Source organism: Lontra canadensis, unplaced genomic scaffold (assembly GCF_010015895.1).
Source record: "Lontra canadensis isolate GAN:19392208 unplaced genomic scaffold, GSC_riverotter_1.0 scaffold54, whole genome shotgun sequence".
NCBI lineage: Eukaryota > Metazoa > Chordata > Mammalia > Carnivora > Mustelidae > Lontra > Lontra canadensis.
In genome coordinates, this window is record NW_022631048.1 from 9789794 (window position 1) to 9808836 (window position 19043).

At 51.3% G+C, this 19043-nt stretch overlaps 1 protein-coding gene across 12 annotated transcripts in view; it reads right to left on the reverse strand.

Moving 5' to 3' along the window:
• IKZF1 (IKAROS family zinc finger 1) overlaps positions 1-19043 on the reverse strand; it is a 92216-nt gene that overhangs the window by 11042 nt on the left and 62131 nt on the right. For 4 of the 12 annotated variants that reach the window (XM_032875000.1, XM_032875001.1, XM_032874999.1 and 1 more), the window contains 4 exons: positions 15249-15509; positions 9708-9875; positions 5569-5694; positions 1108-1242 (listed from right to left, as the gene is read on the reverse strand). In XM_032875000.1, the coding sequence (XP_032730891.1) occupies positions 1108-1242; positions 5569-5694; positions 9708-9875; positions 15249-15509 (690 nt within the window). Of the gene's footprint in view, positions 1-1107; positions 1243-5568; positions 5695-7473; positions 7878-9707; positions 9876-15248; positions 15510-19043 lie in introns of those variants that run through there. The other 8 variants (XM_032875002.1, XM_032875010.1, XM_032875005.1 and 5 more) reach the window with 5 other exon arrangements.

Sequence of the window (19043 nt, forward strand, 5' to 3'; positions counted from 1 at the left end):
TGAAATTTTACTAATCATCGTCTTTCCTGACCATGACCTTCCCCCACGGTCCTCTTTCCTGACCATGACCCACTCCCCTCCATGGTCCTCTTTCTTGACCATGACCTTCCCGCATGGTCCTCTCTCCTGACCATGACCCCCAAGGTCCTCTTTCCCGATAATGACCCTCCCCCAAGGTCCTTTTTCATGCACATGACCTTTCCCCTAGCATTCTCTTTCCACATTATCCTACTGATAATAGTTGACCTTTACACTGAGGGTTTCTAAATGTTTTCACATCCTTGGTGTTAATTTATGTTCACAAAGCCACGTGAGGGACATAAAGCATGGAATCAAGGCTTGGAGAGGTCAAATAATTTCACCCAGGTGACAGCATTAACACATGGCTGTGTGCTGACACCCTCAGGTTGGGCCCCAAGTCCAGGGCATTTCCACTCTTACACCGAGCTAACTCTACACCGAGCTAATCATTCTTCCTGCATTTGCAGTGTGTGGCCTGATGAGGGCCGCTGGTGCTTCTGTATACGGTCTACACTGGACAGCGAGCTCCTGGAGGAAAGGCCACCTTGCTCTTCCCTTCATCCCTCAAAACACCTGGCATGGGCAGAGATCCCACAGTGAGCACAGCCATCGTGGCTGTGCCCCCTCCTCCCTGGGCCTTCTCATTGGCCAGTTGCTCTGCCATCCAAGGTAGCCTACGCAGGGGTTATGAACTTCTGAGCCTCTACGGCTCAGTGGGGCTGCTCAGGCAGCAGGTGAATGGGCTGTGCGGGGAGCCCCCGGCCACACCAGGCCAACACAGCGCACTGATCCGGCCACCCCCGGAAGTGCATAGTGTCCACAGGCAGACCTCCTGGGTGCCCGGGATGCTGTAAGACCATACCGAGGAAAAACTGCCCGGAGAAGACTTCTTCTGCGTAAGAAGTCTACCAGAAAAAAATCCAAAATATTTAAGAGATGTAAAGCCTACCAATTTTTGCTTTAAAAAAGAAAAAAACAAAAAAAAACGAGATTCTTTTTCTCTCTCCTACTCTCAACTAAGGACCAGCTGAGTCTAAAACACCCACACAGTTGTTTTTTAAGAGACAGCAAACGTTTGACTCTTACCAACAAATTTCTGAGGCATAGAGCTCTTACGTTTGGCGACGTTACTTGCTAGTCTGTCCAGCACGAGGGATCTCTCTGATCCTATCTTGCACAGATCTTCTGCCATCTCACTGTGATTAGCTTCTTCTTTAATGACTAAAGTCAAAGACAGTTAGAGAGGCCAGTTTAGAAACGCTTACAGTGAAAGGATTGGGTCGCGTCCAGCGTTAAATCTAACATTTGTTACGTGCCGACCAGAACCGGGCCCTTCTCAGGGATTACTCCTAATCTCCCTGGCAACTCTCCCAGCAGACAGAGGCTGCCCACAGCCACCTGCTAACGACACCTAGGGACAGCACATTATCTCCCATGACCAAAGGGAACGAGCACCACCCCTGTCACCAGAAGGTGGATGTGGTGAAACCCTTGTGTCCCTCTGACAAGTCCTCTTAACTTCTCAAGGGCTCCCAAATCCACTACCTCAGTCAGTCCTGACATCAGCCTGCTGAGAGTCACAGACATGTCTGAGCTGGAAATGATCGTGGTCCGACGCCGTCGGCTGGCACCGCAAAGTGAGAGGCAGGAGTACTACCGTGAATCCCGGCAACACGGGGGACAAGCCAGAGCCCCCGACCCCCGAACACACAGCAAACTTGGAAGATCAGTGCTCTCTAACTGCAGAACACCTAGATGCCGCGGTAAGTGCTGACATGGGGAGCATGTCCAGCCCGTCTTTATTTCCCTACGCGATCCTTCTTCCCATGACTGAAGAGACAACGCTGTATCCTGCGGAGTCCGTCCACATCCCAGACTCCATGGCTGGGTGTCTGGAGTAGAACTCCTTCTCCTGCCTGCAATTTATCCTAACGGACGAGGAGCTGAAAGTGTCAGTTCTATTCCAAAAAGCTACTCAGTCTTTCCAGCACCGTTTCTGAAGCCTCCACCCTCAGTCCCACGGCCGTCCGCCTCCCCACCCTCCTTGCTTGGCTGCAACAGGCTGATTTATAGCGCAGGTGCACTCCTATTCTAAGTCAGAACTTAGCAGCATGTGAACACAGCACCAGACATGACTCCTCCTTTTTGAAAATGCCAGCCCTCTCCTCTGTTCTTCTAGGCACCCTCACGATACTCCCCTACAATGGACAGACACATTTTATGTGAAAACTACGCCTGGATTCGGGAAGACGCGAGCCTGCCGTGTCTGGTCGCCCCCCTCGTCCCTCCCACCTTTGCTTTCGGCCCCAGCACGGTGAGGTAGTTCATCACGTCCCGGGCATTGCCTGCCAAGATGATTTCTCAGTGTTTCTGGTCTTCAGATGGCCTTCGGAAGGCCATTTTGGAAACATAGATTTCAAATTGGTTATTATCGCTCGTATAGGACATTTTTTAACATTGGAAATGCGTGTTTGCTATTCGATGGGCAAACATAATCGTCTACACCCGATGTAGATGACGGCTACACACAAAACCCACGCGGCCCAATTCCAGACGGGTACGTGTGACCGATCGAGCTCATAGGTGTCCTCACATGTTCCTCCTTCTCCGCTAAGCAACCCCCCCACCCCGGGGCACCTGCAGCACTTACGTCCCCACCCAGCCACAGGGCCTCCTGGGACCAGAGATGATCGGCGTCATCACAGTGAGGGACAAAACAGTCCAAAGATGGCGGGTCGGGGCCCAACCCCGTGTCTCCTGCTCGTCCCCGTAAGAGACGTAGAGCACTTTGTGCCCCTGATGGATCCTCTTCCAAACGCTCCGAAGAAACTCATTTTTTTTTTCCATAAAGGGAATTACAACAGAGGACCAACAAGCCTTTAACTAGGTAAAGTTATATTCAGAAAAATTAAACGTTCCCACATCTTAGCTAAGCCAGGCTTTGTTTTTACCAAATCCCAAAGAACGGCCCCAACCTAAGGACTGAGGTAGGGAGAGGCTGTCTAGGTGTCCCTCTGCGCCGAGGGGGCTGGTCCCGGGCACCGTGGGAGGGACGGGGCATGAAAAGGCACAGGTTCAGCCAGACCTGGCACAGCACAGCTAAGTGAGCAAGGACCACCCCCCCCATCCCTGTCCACACCCCAGCAGCCCACTGCCTGCTCTCTGAATCCCGGATGTCTGCTTGTAGGACTGGCCCTGAAGTGCTTTTATGGATTCCCTCCACACCCCGAGTGCCTTCACTGCACACAGGAAGACTTCATCTCCCAAGCACGGGAACAGAAGGACAAACCATTGTGGTATTCCCAGTGATCTGATCACCGAAGGGAACAAATTAGCATTTCAAGACAGAAATAATCCTGGCTGGCAAGGGGGTAATACAAGTGTCACTGACATATATGCTCACTGACCCAGACAGCCAACCGAGGTGGTGTCAAGGCTTCAGTGCCTGACATTTGTATGTTCACGTGAGTACGTGATGTGTGTCTACCCTCCCTGCTGTCTCCTCTTTCGCCCAGAGCCTTTCTGAGAGGTTGGCCAGGCAGGAATTACCACTCCTACTTGAGAGCCCAGGGTCACGTTCACAAACGGATTCGGAGACGCAACTTGATCCCAGGTCTCAGGGACACAAAGCCTGCCCTCCCCTGGGTCAGCCTGGGCTGCCATCCTAGAGTGTTCCTTCAGTATTAAGATGGCAGAGAAAGCCAATGTGTGTGGTCTGTGTCTCTTGCTCATTTTGTCTTCGAAATTCCATGTGTACAGTTTTAGGGGAAATTCAGATCACTGTGCTAGAGGGCTCGGTATGGTAAGTAATAAATGGCAGCGAATATCTTGGGTAGATAAATCCTTATTGAAACATGGGTCAGTCCATTTTGGAAACATATATTTCAAATAGGTTATTACCACTTTTATATGCAATTTTTCAACATTGGAAATGTGTGTTTTTCATTAAATGGGGAGACATAAAAGCAGCCCCTGATTTACCTGAAGGATATACACAAAATCCATAAAAAAACAATCCTACTGGTCGTACACTTGACCTGTCAAGCTTATATGCTTCCTCCAACGTCCCTCCTTCCCGGCAAAATGGGACACTGTGGCACTTACTTCCAGGATCCGTTAGTCTACTTGTGGCAGGAAAATGCAATGTCTGAATGTTCAGATTTTATTCTGAAGGATCATCATCTTCCTCTCATCCTTTGGACATCACCTTGGCGTTTGGCCACAAATGGACGACTATTACATTATCATTACTGTTTTGCTGCCTGATTTCCTCTCTTCTAGTAAGCCTTGACACCCTTCCATTCTAGAAACAGACCTCAGATTTTGAAGAAGGCTAACTGAGAATTTAATGGGATCTCCCCATTTTACAGGCAAGAAGAGTAAGGCCCAGAAAGATCAATGGTCAGGCCCCAGATCCACAGCTGATGGCTGAGGAAGGCAGCCTTGGAACCACAGAGCTCTGGCCATGTAACACACAGCCCTGGTGCCAAATATATTTGGTTCTTAGAACTTAGAACTGTTTGTCTCTCCTGCTCTCACTGGTCCTTAATCTGAGTGTTCTTGTACCTACTCGGTCCCTCTCAACCATACACTCAAAAATGGTTAGGACCCTATGTGTATGCGCCAAGTGTATTTCACCCTAAGAAAAATCCAGTAAGTGGTCACATAAAATTTAAAATGATATAAGTGATCTGCGTGTTCCCTGGTCTGTTTCCTTTAGGAGCCAATCATTCAAGTCAGGGAGCTTACGGAGGTTTTACAAAATTTTCAACTCTTAATTTAACTTCCGCTCCTGAGTCCAGCGACGATCCTTCCCTTGGCGGAGCCGAGCAAATGGTGTTTTGAAAGAGGTTAACTTCAGTTGATCTATTCATAAATTTCTTATGTCTTAAAAAGTTAGAGAGGGTGCCTTCCACGCCACCGCCGGTCCCCTGAGTAAATGCAGCCTCCTGCAAACTCAGCCGTCTGCTCCCGTCCTTCACTTCACATTATCTAAGATCAGAGTCAAACGCTATCTCCTGATGGGATGCCGAAAGCATCAAGGCTCATAAGAAAAGCAGCCTTTCCTCGAACCCTCTGACAGCCGCAATCCTCTGGACTGTCAGGGTTTTCCAAGGAGCTCACCTGTTCCAGGCAGGCGATGACTGGAAACCCAGCCTGAAAGCTTTTATTCAATCAACCTCATGAAAAAAATAGTTTTTTGAATAAGACTTCATATCTTATTTTGATTACTAAGCACAAAGAAGTAACCGATACTCCAAAGTTTAAAAAAAAATCAGCAAATCCAAGAAAAAACCTCCCAAAGTTTTGGGGGTGACTATTATCTTAGATGCTTCCCCAGCTTCCAAGAGGGAGGGGCTCAAGGTCAGGCTCCCTCTGGTGAGATGGGGGCTTCGAAAGCTGGGAAGCACAGTGAGCTCTGGGTGAGATCACGCTGTGTGAGCGGCCCAAAGAGTCCATCTGTCCTGGTGGTGGCGGCACGCACACCGGGAGCTCTGTGCCCGGGGCCCCTCTTCACCGCGAGCTGGGGAGGGAGAGCCAGCTTACCTGGGTACAGGGTGCCTGGAAGACCCATGCTTTGCAAGTAGTTGTGGCAACGCTCCTTATGCTCCTCTAAAGAGCTGCGCTGTTTATAGCTTCGACCACAATATCCACATTTGTGAGGTTTACCAACTGCGGAAAACACAATTGAGTTCGAGACCCCAATTAAGTGCTGGCCTTATGGGTAATGGGAATGCATGCAATACAATTATTATCAAAAAGGCAAAAAAAAAAAAACCCACAAAAAAACAAAGGACCCCTCTACTCTTGAGAGCTAAAAGCCTTATGGACTCAGTCAAACTGGCTAACCTTAACAATGTTAATGCTCCAGGGTTTCTTTGATTGAACCAAGAGCTCCCGTGAGTCTTGCTTCATCTTGATTTGCCCATCGTCCTAGCGACTCAATTCTCTTGGGCTTCAATCACTTCTTTAACTGGAGGAAATGGGCCATGGCAGTGTGGGCGGGGGACAGAAACGTGAGGACAGCATCTTCACTGTGGGCCAGATCCAAATGCAGCCAAAGTGGATTAAATTCCAGGATGCTCAACTGGGTAACTTGAGGTCTCTAAGAAACCATAGTGGATAAGTATACACTATGTATTTCCTTGTTCTAGTTTAGAGAAAGCTCTGCATCTCCCCCAAAACTTACAGATGGCGTAGTTTCGAGATCAGCCCTGTCCAACAGAACTTCCTATGAAGGTGGAAGTGTTCACCATCTGTACTGTCCAGTGCGACAGCCACTGTGCTGTTCAATATGGCGGCCATCAGCCCCACATGACTACTGAGCGTTCAATATATGGCTAGAGTCACCACAGAATGAAGTTTTGATTTTGTTTAAGTTCAGTCGATTAAACTTATAATTTAAGTACCATATACGGCTAGTGGCTACCATATTAAGCATTGCAGTTCTACACGATGGGTTTGGTTCTTCCCAAACTTTATTATTGAGGGGTATTTTAGGGAAAGAACACTAATGCAAATTCATATCATGCTTAAGCTTAAAGACTTTAATACACAGCACCTTCAGAGATGAAAAAATGTAAAGTATCCTTATTTATATGAGGAATATAAATTTCCATCCTCAGACCAGAATCTCCTCTGACTTTCTTCTTATGTTGTTAAATTTCACAGACTTGAATGTATTGTATAAAAATCCATACCATCCAAATAGGAATGTTTGGTAAAATGGTTTAACCAAAGCTTATACTGCTTCACTCTCTTCCCCAGATGAATCGAAGCAATGGTTTAAGAAGACTAAGACAAAAAACACAATCTGACTTCCGGAACATTTAACAGAGGAGGAAGGGGGTGGGTCTTTATCCGTGGGAAACATTGTATCACTAAGATCAGGGAAGTAACACCGAAATATATGTTGCCTAAAATGGTACACTTTATGGAATACTAGCTTTAGAAATTAATAGAATATAGACAACCCCTCAATGTCCTTTCCTAGAAAAGCTACCACTTAAGCAAATTCATGTATATATGACCCAGTGTCTGAACATCCATTTTTCTAAATATATGATTACTTTTAACTCTGGAACATAAGAAATATGTTCATGGTAAGAAACTAAACTGAAGTATACCTTACAGCAGAACCCAATATTCTGAAGGAAAGAATGTCTCTAGCTCAGCTCTCAACTCCCAAAGAAAGCAGTGAGGAATGTCTTCCCTACCTTGCCAGATACTTGAGTCTTCCTCTTATCAGAATGGGACACACTTTATACCTACATTATCACCACTAATGTGTTGGTCTTTGGTACTTCAGGTTACCACCAGTGGCCAGAGAAAGTTATGAGGTTGATCATGGCTTCAGTGGAATGGAGAAGTGGCCTATTTGGCTCTTCTCTAAGAGTTGTGTGTCAACGGCACTCTTAGATGCCGTTATCACCAGCAGCCCTGGGCCAATGGTACAGTGTTAGCTGCTCGCTCAGCACTGCATCCATAGCAGAGATAAGCTGTCCGAGTCTACCACTCTTCTATGACATTACTCAAGTCACTGGCCATGCTTAGAGCAGGACACCACCAACACGCCTTGAAGGAAATAAGCAGGCATGGAGCCAGAGTAACCGAAAATACTGTTATTAGATGTTCCAGACTTCACAGTGGGTAGGAGAGCAGAGAGAGACATCCTTTCGAGTTTCAAGGACTGATATGCAGGAGAGATTTCTGTTGCAAATCAGAGTCACTGGGGATGACAGTGACGTGGTTGGTGTCACCTAGGGATGGTCTTTGTGTTTTCCACCTCCATGGTGCTGTGCTTCCTACCAACCCTGACACAGTCCTGTTGTCAACTGTGCTGATGTCCACTTGACATGCATGAATGATATGTGTGAAGTTCCTTTGTCCTAGATCACCTGTCGGGCTCTGTCCACTGCTGGCATAATGGTCACATCTGAAACCTTGCATTTAATTCACTTCTAGGGGGCAACATGCATGGTCCTCATTACTGACACACTGTAAACCCTGAGAGATGCTCACTGTCATCCTCCCACTTTGGGGGAGCCAGCTGTTCGAACTGTCCCCTGCGGCAAAGCCTGCCCCAGCCCTCGGCATGGACCCCTGGGGGCGAAGTGGTGGCATTTGGGAACCTCCTCCATGGTGACTACTGAGGAGATCAGCATGGGGAGGAGATGGCGTGGCTGGACCCCGACAGGGAACCAGCATACCCAGGGCACCTGCGACCACCCCCCTCGCCTCCCTGTGAGCTCCTGCTGGCAGGGCTCCAGGAGAAAGACTGTGTTCCCGCAACACTGGCTAAAATGCGTACCATGCCCCCTTCTGGGGTCACTCAGAGAATTACACTTTCCCATGGAACTTATCTGAAGGTAAACTTCAGAAACTCACCTTCCAGCGTGGACTCAAGCCCCTCGTCTGTTGGAAGTCTTTGTTGAAGCCTCCCACCTCTTTGCCCCCTCCGGAGACTGACGGTCCCCTCCCTGCACTCCCACTAGCCCCTCAGACACTTGTGTCAACAGACGGGCAACACGCACTTCACTACTTCCCACCAGGCCCCTCCACAGAGAGAGGGGCCCTGGGGTGCTCCGTAATTGCTCAGTAACAAAGGAAGAGGCAAAGGAAGAGGCCATTAGAACCTCGCCACGAACTACACTCATCACATTTGGGAAGGAGACAGCTTGATTCTAGGCAGGCTTTCCCAGGGACGCAGCATCCCTGCCCCCGGGGGACAGCGAGGCTCTGGGCGTGTTGGCAGGGAGCGTCCTCCCCAGCAGCACCACGCTCCAGAGAAGTCGCGGACCAGCCGGTGGTCCAGATGATGAGCTCTGGGGTGCAGGGGTTAAGTGTCCCAGCTGGACAGAGGGCTCCTCTCTGTTCCTCTGTCCTGCTAGACCACGGGGCCCCTTGATAGAATAGAAGATTTCTCAGGAGGCAGAAGACGGATCCCAAAGGTGGATGTGCGCTTTGCAGGCTGGGAGAATTGGGGAACCGTCCAACGTCTGTGGTAATCACGATCCAGACTCCGGATTACTCGACATGCATTTGCTAAATTTCTGGTAAGAGCCCCAGAGTGGCCTGTCTGCTGAGGCCTGTCTGGCTTCTGGCACGAGTTAGGGTCAGGTCCAGACAGGGAGGCCTGCCTGGGGGGGGGGGGTGAGAGCCTGGTCCCCAGTCAGGACGCATGGCCGCAGACCCTACTCACCTTCTCTCTTAGCTTTGAAAAGAAACTACACCAGTGACAGTGACCGCTAGCAGAGTCCTCTGCGTAAAGCAGAAACAGGTGTGGCCTGGCCAGTATCATCAAGAAGCGTCCCTGGGAACTTCTGGGCCTTAGCAGAGCGCTGGGTGAAAGGAGAGCTGGCAGAATCCCAGAAGAGCCCCACTGACTGAGCACCCCGGGAAGAGGAGGTCTTTCTGGAAAGAGTGTCTGCAAAGCAGCACTGTGTGTGTGTGTGTGCGAGATCCCACCCGCGCCCTCCGCCCCGTGAGGGAGTCCGAACTTGGGGCACGGGGGCACTGCTGCCGCACTCCCTGGGGGGTACGGGGGCCCAGTGGGGGGGCGGTGCGTGCGCCCAGGCCCAGCCCACGGTGGGGGGGGGTCCCGCGCATGCGCACACACGCGTGCGCGCGCACACACACGTGCAAGTCCGGCCTGGACGCCTGGCACCTGCGCCCGGAGGACCTACCGGAGTGCGTCCTCAGGTGGCCCGTGAGGGCGTCCCGCCGGCGGCACGCGTAGTTGCAGAGGTGGCACTTGAAGGGCTTCTCCCCGGAGTGCAGCTTGATGTGTCGAAGCAGGTTGCCCTTCTGCGTGAACGAGGCCCCGCACTGGTTGCACTGGAAAGGCCGTTCCCCTGGGAGGGCGAGAGGGACGGGTGAGAGCAGAACTCGGCGCGGGGACGCGAGGAGCACCCGGCGAGGAACTTGTTTCCCACGGGGCCGGTGACTTCCACCGGCTGCAGGTTTGATAGAACACGAGGCTTTCAGACTAAACCTGCCAGCTCCTTAACGCTTCACTGGTTGGGTCAATTTGATCTGAAAATCTAATTTTTTTCCCCTAAATCAGAATGGCACATCACAATGCAAATTCAAACTCATTTAAATAAAGTGACTGCAACATTTTGTGATGAAGAGCCACTCTTCCTGATCAGCAGTTTTGGAATAAACCAATATCCAATTTTGCGTGTTGTGGCATTTGGTGGGGTTTTTAATGTGGCTTTTTTCAAAGGGTCTTTAAAATATGCCACTGAAGCAGCAAAATAAAAAGGAAACTCATTAAAAATGCATTTCAGGATCACAAGTTCATTTCAGCGTTACATTCTTATATTTAAATGAAAGGCACTTCATTATAACAGTTATAATAACTTCTTTTCATTTACATTTTTCCTGTATTTTGCCTTTCAATTTCTTCTCCATTACCTGTCTGTCCCTACGCAGGCAAATCAGGAAGGAGACAGACAGAGTGTGAGGCTCAGAGAGAGAGAGAGAGAAGGAGAAAGATTGAATAAAATGAGAAGTTAAGGAACTGTGAAGGATACTCCACATGGTCCAAAGAGAAGTCCCAGGGCCCTCGTGGCAGGCCGTCCGAGCTAGAGGCGCTCGGAGACTTCTGGCTTTTTCCTTCTCCCGAATTCTAAAACCGCTAAGCTATCCTGGCCTATCTCCGCAGAAGATCGGGGTAATTTCAGTACGAGTCGTCTAAGAGATGCAATTCCGCTGTGCTTGGGAATTCTTTTAGGGGAGCCCCGACTGTGTGGGGCAGCGCCTGTCCCCATGGGTTTGGGATCCGACAAAGGGACGTGCAGGCATCTGTGAGTAAGAAACACGCCACTGGGCAGTCCTGGGTCTTGGACTCCAAATCGGTGACCATTTTCCCTAGCTCTTGTGTAGAAAGGATGACACACTGGTCAGGTTTAAGTAAACACTAAAGCCCTTTTGAAAACAACTGCTTTTTTTTTCCCTTCTTTTTTTCTTTTTTCTTTTAAGAAGAGCTCTCTGTGCCCACAATATCTGGTGTTGAGATAGCATGAAAACAAAACAAAAACAAAAACAAAAAACAACCAAAACCACACACACTTCCTGGTAACGGGTTTTTCTTAGGAAAAAAGAATGTGTGAAAATATATACTCAACAATGTTCTCAATTGCTTAATGTGGTTTTGGCGCACAAGGAGGCACTTACCAAAAGCAACTAGCAGAAGCCTGTCTGGGTCTATTCAAACCTACACCGGCTTCAGTGGAAAAACTCAGATTGGCCCCAGGATGTCATGATTATCATCCCTTGTATTTTTCAGTGGGCTGGACAAAGCTGCTATGGTAATGATGGAAACTAGCAATGATATTGAATTACAGGCCAGTTGGAGGGATCCCTATACCCATCGGGACATACTGGGTATTTTCCCCAGTCGGCATCTGAGGTGGACTTGGCTGGGCAAAAAGTCAGGCAGGTGGGAGGTGACAGTGATCCTGATGAGCTTGGGCTAAAATCTCAAAGAGTTGGTGGCCGAGTGGCCCCCAGGAGCCTCCACCAGGGAGAGATCATTACCTATTAGAAACACTTCTGAGCCTTCATCACACACATGGGCGTGAAGGTGCGTATTTTAACTCCAAGTAGATGCACGGGAGAAGAGAAATCATTGGTCCTCAGGGGCCAGGTGAGACGAGCAGGGTGCAATGGATCCTGGCAGTGTGGACCTCTGGCTGAACGTTACAGAAAGGGCATCAGTCGGGAGAGCTCACACCACCCAAAATGCATACAGGGAGGGCGGAGGCCATACGTGGGGAACAGGTGTGTGTGGCGAGACCCAAAGCTAGCTAGCTGTGTGATGGAGCCCTTCCAGGCTGACGAGGCACTGGAGATCCAAAGGGCTGGAGGCAGGGGGGGGAACCCAAGTCAGACTTGTCTGTGTAGGAGCTGCAGCCTCAGACCCAGGAGGGACTGCACAGTCAAGCCATGCCCCCTGCCCGCGAGAGAGGGCGAGGAGGAAAGCAAGGCGGCTGTTGCTTTGAGAGTGAAATCTGTCTTCTAATTTGAGTCAACAGTTCTCGTGTATCTTGCTGTGCCTGGTGTCTTAATCCTGCTGGCAAGCTTTCCTGGAAATCTATTTGTTTCTGATTGCCTGTGCTGGCATGAATATGTAACATGGGACATGGAGACTCCCGAAGACGGCGTTCTCCGAAGTGACGACCCGGGGCTCAGCTCGAGGTAGTTTCCCTCTGGAGGTGTTGTTAGCAGAACAGGGGGCATGGCCCTGCTGCAGGGGACAGAACACAGCCCCCGTTACCTTTGCTCCCCTGGAGCTGAGGCTCCAGCATCAACTGCTTCCCTCCTCTGGTCCCTAGCTTGCTTCTTGCAGCTAAGTGACAGCGAGCTCCCCAAGGCTGGATTTCTTTTCCTTGGTGGGATGAAGGCTTTATCATCCTCATTAAGTCAACATTGAGTTTTTACTCTCAGGGTCTACAGGTGCCCGTGCCAGGGACCCTCTGTAAGAAGGTCTGAGCCCCTTGGATGTCTCCATCGTAGAACTTAAGGGGGGATATCAGAAGAAGGTAGATTATAGAATATATACCTGAGCCGGCAGAATGAACTTGGGCCCATGCCAGCCACACCTCGGAGCTGAATGCTCTCTGATGCTGGTGATGATGGGAACGGGGGAAGCCTGAGTCTGTCCAGAGTCACTATAATTCAGACACGTTTCTTGCTCGTGATCATTCACAGTCCCATCACTTAGGACGACACTGCTGCATATTTGCGTGGTGGGGTTTCCCCTGCACCGTGTGGCTCGTTTGTACCACTCTCCCCTGTGATTCTCACATCAACCCCGAGGTGTTGGTGGGGAAGGCAGTGCTATTACACTTGAGTTAAAAACAAAAATGAAACTGAGCGGCAAAACTTGGGATGGAAGTAGTGGGATCCACACACAGGTCAGTGGGTGGAGCCCAGTGCACCTTCCCCAGTTGGGCTCTGGGCAGAGGGAAGAGGGGAGCCTGCCCCTGGGAGCCGTCGGGTACCAGGGAGGGAAGCCCTGGCATGATTTATATGGCCTTCGAGCATGAGAAGAAACTGCTCTAGAAACACTGGAAACTCGGAGAATTCGGGGTGGGGACGGATGGGTAGCAAAGCATGCCTTTTCTAACATACTCTGCTTCAGATCCCAGAGAGCTGGAACGGAAATGTCCCTGGCGTCATCTACTTATTCCAGCCTCGCTTGGATCCGCCTGCCGCCGTTCGCGTTTATGCCAGTGGGAACACATCATGAAGACCATCCATGAGTTCATCGTTTCAGGGTTTGTTGGTTTGTTTTAATAAAAGCCAGACCAGGAACGGTGACATTGACAGTCTGCCTGTTCCTATTTCTGGAATGTGCTTGTCCTACAAGGGAAGGAATCAGTTCCGTGCTTGGCACTTAGCTGCCGTTTGTGGGGAGAAGTGAGCAGCACGCGGCCGGGCTACTCTGCATATCTACACCTGGAAGGTTTATTCATTAAATGCAATTATTCTTTTGATCGGGGCAGGCAGTCATCATGTTTTGGCGATTTAGCATGCCAGGATTTGATTCATTTATCAAATATTTATTTAAGCGAATTTTCACAGTACAGTCGGGCTTTACATGAATTAGCAGGGAAACTCATTCATTTGTGAGGTCTTTTCCTCCATCAGGAACGTATTAACACGGGTCCCGGCGTGTTCTGTTACGTGTCTATCACGAAGTAACTTACCTTCGCTTTAATTTCCAAGTCATTACAAAAGGGGAGGGCCTGACTACTCTCACGCAAGCTTGACTTAGGCCTCCCTGTGAAGGGTCTGTTTCATGGGATAATTGGAAGATGAAGGGACGCATTAGGAAAAGCAAAGTTTGCTTAATTTTAGAAGTTACGTTTTTACTGAAAACGCACGTTTTCCGAAAGTAAACGGGTTTTAGGATTCTCCAGATGTCTTACAAGTGGAAGACATCATTCTGGAGACTGTCGCGATTCAGATGGGAAAGTCACAGCTCCACCAAGGCCTGTGTGTCCTGACAAGACAGCTGTTCCGCTCAAAGGTTTTCCTGCATTCCTGCTTAATTTCTGACAGTCAGGGATTTACCTGGCCCTGGGGAAGACACTCACAAGGCTGTGATTTTCAAGTCTTCTTCCTACTTCCTTAACTTATCTTTAAAATCTGCTGTGCCCCCAGAGTAACGATTTCAGCCCCCCCTTTTTTTTTTTAAATCCCCTTGCAGACAGTGGTGGCAGCAGCGGACGTCGTGGTGACCCACCGAAGACGGCCCCTAGGCAGCCAAGACTCGGGGTTCCTCCGTTTTATGTTTACACTTCCGGTGACCACTAGAGATGGTGACTTTATTGCGTTTTGCACACCTTCAGGGGAAAAGAGTGAAGCTCTCTTCAATGCAGGGGACACCTCCTGCATACAGCTAAAGGTAGCACATGGCCCCATTCATGTCTTGAAGACTATCTGAGGCCATTCAAGGTGACTCCCCAGTCCTGGTGGGAAGGTATGGGACCGATCGTCTGCCATGGCCAAGCACAAGAAGGGGCAGAACTATCCCCCCCACCCCCCATGAGCTTGGGCACAGCCGTGGGACGCTACACTGTCCTCGTCCCTTCCTGTTTGGACACAGGAAACCTCCTTCTCTGAGGCTTCCAGAGCCTCCAACAGACAGAGGCTCGGATGGGAGATTCCGTCCCCGTGGGAGGTGGACACTCAGAGGCAATCAGCCATCTTGTCCTGAGGCTCACCTGTTGGCAGGGACACCGCCGGGAAACTGAGCTGGACTTGGGGACATGTGGGACTTTTCCACGGCTCACCCACGTTTCAAAACACCGAGCTCTGGGACCCTGGATTTCAAAAAGGCACCTTTTACTCCCAGTTTCTCGGGGAAACCTGGAGGAGCACACGTGAGCGGCTCCCTCTCTCTTTGTTTGGTTTCGTCTTCTTGTTGTTTTTTGCGGGGAGGGGGAGGTTACAGGGACACTAACCGCACAGCTGCTGCTCATTAGCGGGCGGCGAGATCCCGGACCCTTGACAGCACTGGGGAGGCTGTGAACGTTCCCCATCCAATGGCTTTAAGTCTAGGTTTGAACAGGTGCGTGTTTAAAGTCCCTCTTGCTGCTGCGATACCTGTGCTACGACTTGGAACCAGTGCTGAGAGACAGGGCATCGCTCTCTTTCTGCTGCCCCCGAGGACCTTTCCAGGCCACCAAAGGAGGAACTGCGCCAGGCCTTACCAGTGTGGCTTCGCTTGTGGACCATGAGCACATTGGGGCCGATGCAAATTATCCCACAGACATCACACTTTAGTTTGCCGTTAGGAAGTCGAATGCCTCCAGCTCCCGACAAAGCTCTGCTGCCTTGGCCACTGTGGGAGCCATTCATTTTCTCTCCCGCGGCATCAAGCACTCGTAAATCCTCCGCACATTCTTCCCCATTCAGCTCACAGGCACGCGCATTCTCTTCATCACTCTGAGCCTCTACTTTAACATTACTGGCTGAAAGACACAATACAGGGGCCACTCAGTGTCATCGCAAAAAAACAGAACAACACAGCAGCAAAAAGACAGCACATGGAGGCGGAGAAGGTTCTCAGCGGCTTGTCGACCGGGACGGCGGCCCCGAGCTGGGCTCCTGGGCAGGTGGGCACTGACCGCTCCAGGTGCCCCCGCCCGGGGCCACCTCCCTCCTAAGTGATCGTCAAGCCTGAAAAGCTCCTCCTCCTCGTCAGGCGACCTTTCCCTGTTTCATGGGTTAATACACTCTGGGACAGACTCAGCAAGAGCTCACGCTCCCGTTTCTGGCCACGGACTCCTGAAGGGTTTCCGCAGGAATTCTGATGGATTGTTCCTTTGGTACACGATCCTCCTATCTCCTTTTTTAGCGCCCACGATAACAGAGCACGCCCCGGAGTGGAGCCACGATTTCCTACAGGATTTCGAGCTGCTGAAGGGTGGATGGCAGCGTCTGTGGAGGTGACAGATCTCGTTAGTGTCTCAAGCGGCCAGCCCCATGCGTGAGGGCCAAGGGCTGGCATTAAGGAGCACACCGACTCCTGCTGGCTCTGCATTCCTGATTCCGTTAAAGTCACATCGAGGGCAGTGACGGGTGCCACTTGCAGAGCTTTGTTGGTAAGGAAAATCAGAGACATTTCATGCGCATCCTTCTGAAACACAGCCCGGTGATGAACTGATGAGTCCCACCCCATGACCGGAGAGATGACAACGACCTGAGCGCTAGCACTTCTCATATGGCCTCCATAGATTAAGGAGAACAGGGAGGTAAATTTTGCCGAGTACAAGACACAGTGACCTAGACAGTAATGGGGACTACGAGATCTCTGATCGACATTTGGAATCTGTGGGTCTCCAGGCTTGGTCTGTGGACCAGTAGCGTCAGCATCAACCGAGAACTTGTCAGAGGAGCAAATTCTCTGGGCAGCCCCAGATGCGCCGAGCCGGAAGCTCTGGGGGTGGGCCCGGTGCCCTGTGTTGTCACGAGCCTCCCTCCTGGGGATTCCGACACAGGGGCTTTTCTGAGACCACGGTTTTAAATAATCCACCTAGTTAGTAACCCTCCTTTATGCAACGCTTTGATTATAAGTCAAGAGTCCAGACTCTGAAGCCGACATTCGTGCCTGGGAATGTCCACTCTGCTCGCTCGGAGCACTGAGATCTTGGGGGCAAGTCACACACACACCTTCCCTGGTTTTGGTTTTCACACCTGTCAAGGCCGGAAGGAGCCACTGTGGCCAACCAGGGGCGCTGTGGGGACACAGTGCAAGGTGGATGAGGAGTCAGCTTAGGACGGGCACTAGGTGGGCCATGTGGGGAGGGGGCCACCACCCCAGTGACATCTGAAACACGAAGTCTGTGCCAGACACACGGCACTTTACTTGCCATGGGGCACTTAGTTCTCACGGGGACCCGCAGAGGGGTGTCATGCTGTCATGTTGTGTCCCGGTGGAAGCTCGGGCACAGAGAGGTTGAGCCACACGAGAGGGTCACACATCCGGCAAGGGCAGACCTGGGAGGTCTCGCGGGTAGGCTGGCCCCAGCGCCCGCATTCCTAGCTGCTGGACGGCCAAGATTTTCCTTTAGCTCTCCAGGGAGACAAAATAAGTGAATGGGACGGTGATTGGCACACGGGCCAGAGCCCAGGACGGAGTATCTCCCCTCATCAGATCCCAGTGTTACATCCAGAAAGAGGGAATCCCCACCTGTACTTTCCTAGTAGGTCCCGAAGATCGGACCCCCCAGAGCACCCCAGAGGGGCCTGATCTCTCCCGGCTTCCAGAGAAAGGGACCAGGTCCCAGTGACACGGGGAGTACAGGACACGAGACAGGCCAGGCGGTGGGGGTGCCATCAGGCTTTCTGACCTCGGAGCTCTCTGGAGTCCATATTCCTAGGTCCCTCTCCAGGGGCAAGCTCATTCTCCAGGGTCTCTTTAGCATGGGGCTCTGCACTAGAATGCTCTGGAAACAGGACCGTCCAGTTGCAAAGGCTTCTGAATGCCTTCAGCTGGGATCATTTGTAATCATCTGGTTGGTGGCTTGTTTCTTTTATCAAACAAGACCGGGGGATGGGAGGGCAGGTGGGGCCCATGATCGTGGGGGTGAGAGGTTCTTCAGTGGCGCCGAGATACGGGTGTAGGTCCGCGCACCTGCGGCTAGAGAGGTATGGGGACATGGAGAGAACGGACCCTTGCCTGAAACCACCACAGGGGTAAGGCAGGTGGGTATGGCTGTGACCCTGCCGTGTGCTGTGTGGCTGTGCGCTGCTGGTGACAGTGTGGGCCCTGCCTGGTGACGGGCAGGAGGGTGGGAAAGCAGCGGGGCGACTTTAAGAGTGACAGGAGCCACAGCAGGCCACCAGCAGGGGGGCCACGCTGCATCAGGAAGAAAGGAGGCGAGGGGGGCGCACAGCATGGTGTCCCCTTATGTATGACAGAAGCCCTCAAACCAGACCTGATTCCCATCATACTCCGACTTTCTCATTGCTCTGATGCCAGGCGATGGTCGGGAACAGTTGATAGAACGAAAACAGGAGGGTCAAAAGGCACGAGAGCCTAGGAGGCATGAGAGCCTGCGACTCTGCAGGGCCCAGGTGCGGTCTGAGGTCAATCTGCTTGGTGCCGGAGGAGGCAAACCTCACGAACTGGAATTCGGGGAGCCGTGACGCGGCGGGTCTCTGAAGGAGAGAGTGCAGAGAACACCCCAGTCACGGGGGTGGGTCAGGGGACCACGACTGGCGGGAGTGCGATGGGGCCCCTGGAAGCAGCCTCCGCCCACGGCTCCAGGTCGGAGCCGGAGCGGACCCCAAGAGACTGAGGGCTGAGAGCTTGCTCGCACTCTGGGGACAGATTCCAGGCCATGTTAGGGCAGGGGAGGTCTGTAGGGACCGAGGGGAAAAGGATGACAGGGAGGGGCCCGGGATCCCAGTGGGCAGCACCGTCCCCATGGGCACACCAGAGTCAAGCACTGGCGACAGTTCTCTCAATATGGGCAGAAAGCATTCTCAACTTAGCTTTTCTTTTCTTTTTTTAAAGATTTATTTATTTGAGAGAGAGTGGGGTGAGGGGCAGAGGGAGAGGGAGAATCCCCAGCATTCCTGTCTCTGTGGACGAATGCAGAGGGGTGCTGGCCACACGGAAGACGCTGTCCGAGGGGGGTGTCCATGACAACGGGGTGTCCCCTCTGCTAAGAGGAGAACACAGGCAGCAAGGTTTCAGGACACAAACCTATCGTAATAAGTCACGAACACCGGTCTCAAAATTATGATCTAGTGGACACAAACGTCCAGTCCCCTTAAATTAAAACATGCCTTTAAAAAAAAAACACAAACTCAGGACAGGGGAGGTGTCAGCCCTGCTTATCTATGTGTGAACAAGGTTTTGGGGGTCATGGCTCAGTTAGTGATGTGGCTGGAAAAAGGAGAAGCAGAAGATGCAGAAGATGCAGTCTTGGGATCCTGCACGGGGGGATACAAGCCGCAAGCCCTGGGGCCTGGCCCTGTGTGTGCCTCCTTTAAAA